Source organism: Saccopteryx bilineata, chromosome 8, assembly GCF_036850765.1.
Source record: "Saccopteryx bilineata isolate mSacBil1 chromosome 8, mSacBil1_pri_phased_curated, whole genome shotgun sequence".
NCBI classification, from domain to species: domain Eukaryota; kingdom Metazoa; phylum Chordata; class Mammalia; order Chiroptera; family Emballonuridae; genus Saccopteryx; species Saccopteryx bilineata.
In genome coordinates, this window is record NC_089497.1 from 86284277 (window position 1) to 86294973 (window position 10697).

General features: G+C 46.0%; 1 protein-coding gene across 6 annotated transcripts in view; it reads right to left on the reverse strand.

Moving 5' to 3' along the window:
• Positions 1 to 8379, reverse strand: part of SKIL (SKI like proto-oncogene) — a 31556-nt gene extending 23177 nt beyond the window's left edge. The window contains exons 1-3 of one of the 6 annotated variants that reach the window (XM_066240993.1): positions 8028 to 8378; positions 6366 to 6473; positions 4696 to 5754 (exon numbers count right to left, since the gene is read on the reverse strand). In XM_066240993.1, coding sequence (XP_066097090.1) covers positions 4696 to 5739 — 1044 coding nt within the window. In that variant the 5' untranslated portion in view covers positions 5740 to 5754; positions 6366 to 6473; positions 8028 to 8378. Of the gene's footprint in view, positions 1 to 4691; positions 6474 to 7223; positions 7252 to 7874; positions 7994 to 8027 lie in introns of those variants that run through there. The other 5 variants (XM_066240994.1, XM_066240989.1, XM_066240988.1 and 2 more) reach the window with 5 other exon arrangements.
• Positions 8380 to 10697: the final 2318 nt, after the last annotated feature.

The window sequence follows — 10697 nt, forward strand, 5'->3', positions numbered from 1 at the left end:
AGCGCCCAGGGCCAGCTCACTCTAATCGAGCCATGGCTGCAGGAGGAAAAGAGAAGAGAGAGAGAGAAGTGAGAGATGGAGAAGCAGATGGGCGTTTCTCCTGTGTGCACTGACTGGTAATTAAAACATGGGACATCCACAAGCCAGGCTGATGCTCTACCACTGAGCTAAGGGGCCAGGACCTATTTCTCCCATCTAAATATAGCTACTATCCATGCAAACTAAATATAGTTATTAGCTATGCAAAGAGTTTAGTGATCATTACTAATATAACTGCCATCCTTAGAAAAGATTTACCAATTGCTACATTTCAAATACTTGACTATTGAGTTTCAGGCTTTTTTTATATACAGAAACAGTATTTTGATGACATAAACTACATAAACATATAAATTACATTAATGTTCACACTAAACAGAGTCCTTTACATGAGGTTAATATACGTAGCACATTCTTCTCTTTAAAAAAAAAAACAAAAAAAAACCCATCACCTTTTTAAAATGAGCTCCTTTTGGGTCTAATTTGGTTTGGTCAGCAACCAACTCACCAACCCACAAAAGGTAAGTGAAAAACGTTCCCCAGTCAATAATGATCTCCTTGCCCCTTGCCAGTTAAATATTTGAGTATATACACCAGTTAACACAGAGTTTAACAACCATTACACAGTTAATGTTTCTCAAAATCTAGTTTCTGCTACTAAATTAGCTTTAAGGAAAAAGTTAAAATTACTAGGCCTCAAGTCAAAAAGACCTGCATTCAACTCCTGATGCTACAATCTACCAGTTGCACAACCAGGAGCACATGACCCATCTGGGACGGGTTCATCTGAGAAACCCTGCTCAACAGACTTTCAAAAAAAAAAACCACCTCACCAAGTTTTGAGGAGTAAATTTTTAAAATGTAAATGGTACCACTCAAGTATGTATTACATGCAGACACCAAAAGCCTCATTTCTTAAAAAGGTTTGGGCCCTGGCCCAGCGTGTGGATGTCCTGGATTCTATTTCCAGTCAGGGCACACAGGAGAAGCGACTATCTGCTTCTCCTCCCTCCCCCTTCTTTCTTCCTCTCTCTTTCTTTCTTCCTCTCCCACAGCCATGGCTCGACTGATCTTTTTTTTTTTTTTAAAGATATTATTTATTCATTTTAGAGAAGGGCAGGGGGAGGGAGAGAGAGAGAGAGAAAGAGAGAGAAGGGGGAGGAGCAGGAAGCATCAACTTCCATACGTGCCTTGACAGGACAAGTGCAGGGCTTTGAACCGGGGACCTCAGCGTTCTAGGTCAATGCTCTATCCACTGTGCCACCACACGTCAGGCGACTGATCTGAGTGAGCTGCTCACAGGCAGGCGCTGAGGATGGTTTCATGGCATCTGCCCCAGGCATTAAAAAAAAAAATAGCTCAGTTGCTCAGCAACAGAGCAATGCAATGGCCCCAGAGGGCCAGAGCATCTCCCCCTCATCAGCTTGCCAGGTGAATCCCAGTCAGCCACATTCGGAGTCTGCCTCCCCTCCTCTCACTAAAAAAAAATAAGAAAAGGTTTGCTAGAAATTTTAAGTTCCCTTAACCTGCTTAAAATTCATATAAAATTGGAAACAATGCCATAATACACGAGTAGCAAGTACTGCAAAAAGTAACAGCAAAAAGGCCCTGGCCAGTTGGCTCAGGGGTAGAGCGTCCGCCTGGTGTGCATAAGTCCCCGGTTTCTATTTCGGGCCAGGGCACACAGGAGAAGCGCCCATCTGCTTCTCCACCCCTCCCCCTCTCCTTCCTCTCTGTCTCTCTCTTCCCCTCCCACAGACGAGGCTCCATTGGAGCAAAGATGGCCCTGGAGCTGGGGATGGCTCCTTGGCCTCTGCCCCAGGCGCTAGAGTGGCTCTGGTCGCAGCAGAGCTACGCCCGCCCCGGAGGGGCAGAGCGTCGCCCCCTGGTGGGCGTGCCGGGTGGATCCCGGTCGGGCGCATGCGGGAGTCTGTCTGACTGTCTCTCCCCATTTCTAGCTTCAGAAAAATACAAAAAAAAAAGTAACAGCAAAAGATAGAAGGTGGGGGGAATCTTCCCTAAATAAAAAATGAATTCAAATTAAGTTCTGAAACAATAAAAGGCTATACATCCAAATGAAGAATTTCAATTTTAAGCCAACCCTAGTTCATTCAGGTTCAGTTAAGTAAATTCATCATCTTTTTTTAAACCTTCATCATGGTTTTCAGATATTTTTCTCAAAAAACACAACAGGAATATTAGGCAAGTAGTTTATCCCCAAAATGCTTATGTCAGAGCAACAAACATTGGAGCAAGAATACCTGGCAAATAATGTGACCACCTATGGACAGTAAAGGTAAAGCCCCTAAAGCTCTGGATAAGACATCATAAATATCAAAACGGGCAATGCACATTTTGAGAATATAAATACCGTATTTCCCCATGTATAAGACACTCCCATGTATAAGACATATCTTAATTTATGGGCCCAAAATTTGAAAAAAAAAAATGTATTACATGAAGTTACTGAACTCAAGTTTTTTTTGTTTTTTTTTTTTGTTTTTTTTTTTAAATTTTTTTTTTAGATTTTATTTATTTATTTATAGAGAGGAGAGAGAGAGAGAGAGAGAGAGAGAGAGAGAGAAGGGGGGAGGAGCAGGAAGCATCAACTCCCATATGCGCCTTGACCAGGCAAGCCCAGGGTTTCGAACCGGCAACCTCAGTGTTTCCAGGTTGACGCTTTATCCACTGCGCCACCACAGGTCAGGCTGAACTCAAGTTTTATTCATCATAAAATTCATACAACTCCTCATCACTGTCAAAATTCCCATCCATTAGCTTGTCCTCATCTGTCTGATGACAAATCACTGTCTTCAACATTGAGTGCAAAAACAAGTGCGAAAAAGCAGGAAATGCAAGTAAAAAATCTACAACCACTGTATAAGACACACCCAGTTTTTAGACCCCAACTTTTTTGGGAAAAAGTGCATGGGGAAACATGGTGATCTCTAAGCATAAGTCCAGTTGTAAGCCAAGGTCAGCAATTTTAGAACAGGCTTGAATTCAATCCTGCTTCAAAATCTGTTATAACTGCACCTGAACAATATCAACTTATATAGTTGCCACAGGCAAGAAATTTTGAAGGCTGCTGACCCTTTGTAAGCAAGGAGCAAACTACCATGAATTAATTACAGTTTAAAATTACCTTCATGGGAGTTCAGAAGCAAATCCCTGTCTTGAAACTACACTGATACTAAATTTTCCTCAAAACTTTAAAGGCACCATAATAAAGCACAAGACATCAAATCTTAGATTCTAGCCCAAGTTCTCATGTTGCTGTGAATAAACTTGGCATTTAATGTTTCATTCATTTCTTCTGTGAAGTAGAAAGAGCAGAGATTATTTCAACAAATCAAAACTATATAGAACAAAAATTAGATTCATTTTTTTTTTTGACAGAGAGTCAGAGAGAGGGACAGACAGAAGGGAGAGAGAGGAGAAGCATCAATTCTTTGTTGCGACACCTTAGTTGTTCAATGATTGCCTTCTCATATGTGCCTTGGGGGGGGGGGAGGCTCCAGCAGAGCGAGTGACCCCTTGCTCAAGCCAGAGATCTTTGGGTTCAAGCCAGCAACCAGGAGGTCATGTCTATGATCCCACACTCAAGCCAGTGACCTCACGCTAAAGCCTGTGACCTCAGGGTTTCAAACCTGGATCCTCCATGTCCCAGTCCTATGCTCTTATCCACTGTGCCACTGCCTGGTCAGGCAAAAAATTAGATTCTTAAAATGAAACATTGCCAACCTTTTGTTGTACAAGTCAAATAAAACTACACATGTAAAACTGCTCAAGAACAATGGTTGCCCCATCTTAAACACTTGGTATTAGCTATTACACTGATTTTAATCAAGTAGAAAAATACATTTAAAAACCAGACCATCAAACTGAATATTTAATAACCTAAATCTTATCTATTACCCAGACATTAACTTAGCCTACCAGATAATGCAGAGGGGAAAATAAGTTTTAAGACCTCTCTGCTGGCAGGTTTTTATGTCTTTTATTTATTCCAGAATAAATTAACATTAATACTTTTTTAATTCCTTTCTCCAAAAAAAATACTGGTTACTAATTCTTCATACATATCTTTCACTTCCATTTGTTTCCAATCACTGGTCAAGCCTAAATATCCAAGTATATAAGCAGTGTCATAAATCCTAGATGTACCTTTGAAAAACGCTGTTTGGAGCCCATCACCAGAACTGTTTTGACTAGCTATTACACCATTTGTGAATGCAGATAACACCAAAGTGTAAATGATCTTGAATCCTAGGAAAACAACAGATTTAATCATCAAAAAGCAGGACATGTGAAAAAGAGAGAAGACATGACTGGAGAAAGAAACCCCAAATCCTCTACTCCCTGTCTACATAATCTTGGGAAAGCCATTGATCTCTGAGACTCAGTCTCTTTATTTATAAAATGGGAATAATCTTACTCCTCTCACTAGTTTGTCTGGAAGCTCAAATGAGAACACACACAGAAAAGTACTTTATAGCCTAAAATGTAATACAAACATATTATATACAACAGTATTTTTTGTTGCTGAAAGAGCAGTAACAGTTCCTTAAAACACAAATTATATTCTCAATATAAACTTTTGAATTTCAAAGTAAACCACTATTATTCAAATTGCTATTTAAAAAAAAAACTTGCCTTAGATTGTGGTCTCTTTCCATTTCTCATGCTAAACTTCTCCTTCATTTCTTCTAAAACTATCTTCAGTTTCTTTTCTTCAGGTGTCCCTAAGTATTTTTGGTTCACACGAAGATAGCAATGCCATTTGGCTGATTCAAAGCCCCAATGGCAAGTCCTTTTGTCAGGTGATCTGTGAGAATGCATCACAAATGTCTGGGGCGCAAACATTCCACAGCACTCCAAACACTGAATACAAGGAGCATCAGGCTGAATATAAAACTGGGGTGCAAATAGACCCTGACATTTGCCCAAGCATTCATGTTCCACTTCAAAGGCACTGCCAGTTTCCTTTAACTGAGCCAATGAGTTTTTAGCAGGAAGTACACTACCATTTCGAGGAAAAGTGCGTGGCCGTAATAAAGCATTACACAGTCTCTGTGCATCAGTTAATGTGATCAGCCCACAGGATGGGGCATTGAATGGAAGTATTCCCAAGACCTTTAAGATATGAAGCTGGTCTGAAGTACACCTTGAACAATAGATGTACAATTCGTCACACACTGTATTTATTTGCTGGAGTGAAAATTCTCGTAGAACAGAATTTAAGACTTGGGGCAAACAGAGTCTCTTTTCTCCTCCAACCTGAAAACAAGAAATCGACTCCCCTTCCAACACAGTCTGAGTGAGTTCTGTGGAGCTATCAGAAGGGATGAGCAGTGGACCAGGAAGAACCTGAGGAGATGGAAGAGGCAGAAATACAGTAGGTGACATGCTTTCTTGAGAATACCGAGCAGAAAATGCTGCTGGTCCACCCAAAGAGCTCTGACTACTTAAGTGGAATTGCGCCAAAGTGTGTTTCAAACTGGGATTTAAATATAAAGGTTCTGGCACCGGCGTACAGGTGCGCTTGACATGCTCTCCATCAACTCCCATTGGCACTTCATAGTCATCCAAGTGTTCTTTCTTTACTGTTGGCACCTTGTTTATCATTTTTCCATTTGCATGAATGTCCATCATCATTTTTTTCACTGGAGGGCTGCCATCATCTCCTATCCCATTCATTTTTTTATTTGAGCCCTGAATCAAAGAGAAATTTGTCTGTAGGTTTTCCATTGTTAAAAACTATTGTGTTAAATAAGAAAGTCTGACACTTGCATTATTTAGCTACTTATTTACAGATGAAAGAGTAATGTATACCAATAGGTATGGTAACTTACATATGGTAAGTTACAGAAAATTTCTATGGTAACTTATAGAAAATTTAAATTTCCAAAGAGGGATCTCCCTACAATAGACTTTGCAAACTTTCTTTTGGTTCCACTTATACTCTAGTATAATTTGCACTGCAAGTGCTATAAAATTTGTCTCCAATAAAAAAAGAATTTTAAAAGGCACACTTCTGAGGAAGCCTTTGTTTTTTTTTAATTCTTCAGATATATGTATTAAAATAAAGTTACCAATTCTCTCAATTCAAGATTTCCAGGCTTGGTTTGGTTTTAAGCAAAACAAGTGAAAATTTTATGAAATCACTTGTGTTATAAACTCTGGACATTAAAACAAGTCAAAATGATGCACCTAAATTTAATTTTTGGCACTAAGACACCAAAAAAAGGAAGAAAAGTATCTTCTCTAAAAATGATGGTCTCTAAGTCTGTGTTGACAAACTGAAGGCTTGTATAAATCCTCACACCAGTAAGAAGAGCCTCTGACTCCACCTGAACTTCTACAATTTAAAGATGAGTTAAACAAAAATTGCCCAGTTATCTTCATGGATTGCTGTTCATTCTTCTTTTAATCTGGAAGAGAAGGGGGGTGGGGGAGAGTTACATTTGAATTTGCTCCAGAGGCCAAAGGGTCAGTTTGAAACCAGTTTCTTAATCTTAAACTGAGTTCACTTTACCAAAGGTGACACTTGAGTGATTTATTTAACTGTAACACCAGTTAACTAGAAGAATCTTCATTTAAATAGGAAAGCAATCTGGAGAACCAGAAAAGGGAGCAATAATACAGCTGAAAGGGAGAGGGCTACTCCAACTCAAAATAGAAAGAACCTTAAACAGATCATCTCACTCAAAACTCAGTACCAGAGGCTTTTACTTACACCATTTTAAGTAAAATAATCCATTACTTCATCTCGTTTCATTAAATACGAGTTAACATATCTACACATAACGAAGTTATGATCTTAAGTGCATTAATTTATTTAATCAATGTATGCTATCTTTCTGAAATGACTATAGGCAAAAAAACTAACCTCCCTTTAAAAGGTTAGCGAATTTGCTTAAAGGGAGCCAAAAAGCTATGGCCTCCACACCTGGGAATCTTCATCCTTGAACAAGACTAATACGGGACAAAAAGCACAAAGCAGACAGACCTCACAAAGAATGTAAATGGAGGAAGAGGGGAGAAGGAGATTCTTCTTCCACTTTCTTACTGAGAGAATATCCCAAAAAATCCAGTAAGTAGACATTTTTGTCTCCCAAACTCCCAACAATTTACCATAAAAGAGACCCAAAGGGTTAAAGAAAAGCCACTAGACAACGTACTGACTCGCCCACCACAGGAACACCTCAGCCAGTGGAAGAGGGCAGAAGGCATGACCTAGAATGAGGGAGTCCCCCAAACCCTGAAACCCTCCGCTCACGCAAAGCCACCCACCCATCTCAAACCCGAGGGGGAGGAGGAGTGGACAAGGGACCCAGAACACCCTGGGGTTCGCAAGGGGGTAAGGGGAAATGGAGGAAAGATATTCCAACCAACCCCCAACCGCGATCTAGGGACAACCCCAAGTGCCCTCCTACCGCGGCCCAACTGCGGAGGCCGCACGGAGGGCTGTGGAAATCCCCCCGCGCACCCGCTCCCCGGGAAGTTCTCGGGTGTCACCCCAGCACCCCTAAGGCTGTACTTACGCCCGCCCGGGGCCAAAGAGAGAAAGGTCAGCGAGCGGGTGGGGAGCCGAGCCGGGATCCCCACCCGCCGCGCGCCGACCGACCGGGTTGAGCCCAGGGCATCCCCGCGGAGCGCAGACGGGTGGCGGGGAGAGGAGGGTGGTGACGGGTGTCCCCGGCTCCCAGGTTCCGACGGCTCGGGTCAAGTGCAGCGCCCTGCCCCTGCCCACGCCCACCGCCGGGGTCAACGGGGTCTGACCCGCCGTAGGACCCCCGCCCCGCTTGGCCCCGACCCCACCCGGGACTCACGCCTCCGGACCCCCGATTCCGGCCTCCACGCCCCAGGGAAGCTCGATGAGCTTTGTTAACTCCCCGCTACCACCGCCGCCGAAGCCGCCGAGCTCGCCGGGTGTCGCGAGCCCTCTGCCTCCCGCCGCGTCCCCTCGTGAGCCGCAGCCGCACCTGTGCCGCCCGCCGCCGCTCGCCCGCTCCCTTCAGCTGTGCCGGCGCCGCTCCGAACCCCACACACATCGCTACACACAGCCCTCTGACGTCACCGAGCCCTCGGCCCGCCCACGTCACTGCGGAGACACACAGCTTCCCGCAGACGCCGCCGCCGTCTCCGGCCGCCCAGGGGAGCGCGAGGGCGGCGGGGAAGGGGAGGGGAGCGAGGGGAGGGAACGGAGCCAGCGGCGGCGCGCGCGCACGGGCCCGGCACCTTCGCCGAAGCCCGGCGGCTCCCAGTTCCTCGGGGACGCGCGCGCCGTCCGGCCTATTGTGGCTCCTCAAGCTCCCCCGCCCCGCGGCTGCGCGCGCCCGCCCTTCCCCCCAGGCGCGCACCCGGCACTCCTGGCCCAGCGCGCCGTCTGGGCGGCTGGCGCGCGAAGCTGTCTGCGGTGCACCCGGCGCAGACAGGATGTGCCTTCCCGCCCCACCCCCACCGCCTCCGCCGCCCTCCCTCCTTCCTTCCTCCAGTCGCCCAGCCGGCTGTCTGGGCCGCCACCGCCCCGCCCCACCCGCTGCTCCGAGGTGGAGAGCCAGACCCGGGGGCGCCCGGGGAGAGAGGGGGGCAGGGCGGCCGCGCGGTGCACTGGGCGCGACCCCTGCAGCAGGCCGGGCGGAGGCGGGGCTCGTCGGGCTGAGCGCCGCTGCCCGAGGTCAGGCACGAGGGGCCCTCCCCCGCGGGGCCGCAGCTGGGCCGCCCCGCCCCGCCCCTCGCGCGGCGCCCCTAGTGTGGGCCCTGCTCCCCGCCCCCACGGGGCCTCCCGCCTCCGGCCGCCCCGCCAGCTGCCTGCTCCCAGCCCCTCCCCGGCGGCCCCGCCCGGCCCAGGCGGCCTCCGCCTAGACGCCTTCATCCGCTGACCTCCACCCGCCTTCGGGCCGGGCCGGAGTGCTGGCCCAAGTGCCGGTGAAACCGGGAGAAAACAGTTTTACCCCTACTTCTCAGCCTCCCTCCTCAGCGGGCTGCTCTCTGCGTTCCAAACCATAGGTAAAAATGACATGTTTCTACAGTGTATACTGAGGGGATTTTGTTTTTTTGTTTTGGAGGGAAACTCGAAACGAGAGGTGGAAAGATAGGATTTAAGAGCTTCCAGCTGTGACCCTCAGGGTGGTCTTTCTGGTCAAGGTTCCCAGGATTAGCAATTAGCGTATAGAACTCTGCGGACTTGCCCTGTCAAATTTCGAAACACCAAGAAATCCCCTTTTCTCCCCCCACCCCGACCGCAAGAACAGAAATAGTCCACCGAGTCGCAGTGCACAGAATTCGGAGGACTCAAGCTTTAACCCTTTTTTTTCTTTTTGCCCATTTTCGAACAATTTGTCCTGGTTTTACTTCGAGATGGCGCATATGGAGCCCACGTTTGAAGTCAGCCGTAGATTTTTTTCCCCCTTTTTCCTCCCAAACGGCCTACCGAAGGCTCACAAACTTCTCATTCCCCCCACTCCCAAATTCCTGCCCCCACACCGCCATCACAATGCTCGTGGGTCGTGCCCTCTCCCCCCATTCCCCTCCTTGACTGCCTCCTTGCCTGAACATGAATAATTCCGCAGCACTTCCCATCTGTTATTGCCATAGAGACAGAAGCTCAGCAAAGATAATGATGTTCTGTGCAGAGCCAGTGGGGGAAGAAGAGCATCTAGGAGTCTGGGGGATGGATTTTCTAGTCGCTAGAATATCCAGAAGACGGCTAAAGATCTGATGTGCAAGACTGGACAGTCCTGAGACTTGGCATTCAGTCAGCTCCCGGCATCTGGCTTGTATCTAGCGAGAAGAAACAATTTTTAGAAACCAAAATAACATTTAAAAAAAATAAGAAAAAGTGATACCTGTCTCATACTCATTTTACCAGTCATAAAAATGCCTGCTAGCATGTCCAAAGGTCTAAGGAGTAAAATAGAATGGACGGTACATAGACTTTTAAAAAACCAAACACATTATCTCCTGTTCTTTTTATTTACTTTCCCCAGGAATCTGTTTCTTGAGGGAAGTATCCTTTGTGCCAGTTATTTTATGTCCAGTGGTTTGAGAAATAGTGACAGGCAAATGTAGCAAGAACCAATCAAACTCTGAGGGTATTTTTTTTCATTCATCAAAATATTCAATACAAAATGTAGCAAGTTAAGATTCACTTTGCCCTTGAATTCCCAAGGCCTTGGCCTCAAAGGTACAGGTTTGAATGCAAGTGAAGCACAGTTCATATACACAAATCTGATGCAGATGGAGGCTCACACTAAAGGCACACTTTTGCAGGCCTATTTAAGCATTTTCAGAAATTATCAGTAAAACTGATTATATAGTATGAATTTTAAAAACATAAAAAAAAAAAAAAAAAAAGCAAGCCTGACCAGGCAGTGGCGCAGTGGATAGAGGGTCAGACTGGGATGCAGAGGACCCAGGTTCGAGACCCCAAGGTCTCCAGCTTGAGCGCGGGCTCATCTGGTTTGAGCAAAAGCTCACCAGCTTGAACCCAAGGTCGCTGGCTCGAGCAAGGGGTTACTCGGTCTGCTGAAGGCCTGCGGTCAAGGCACATATGAGAAAGCAATCAATGAACAACTAAGGTGTCACAACGAAAATGATGATTGATGCTTCTCATCTCTCTCCGTTCCTGTCTTTCCCTGTCTATCCCTCTC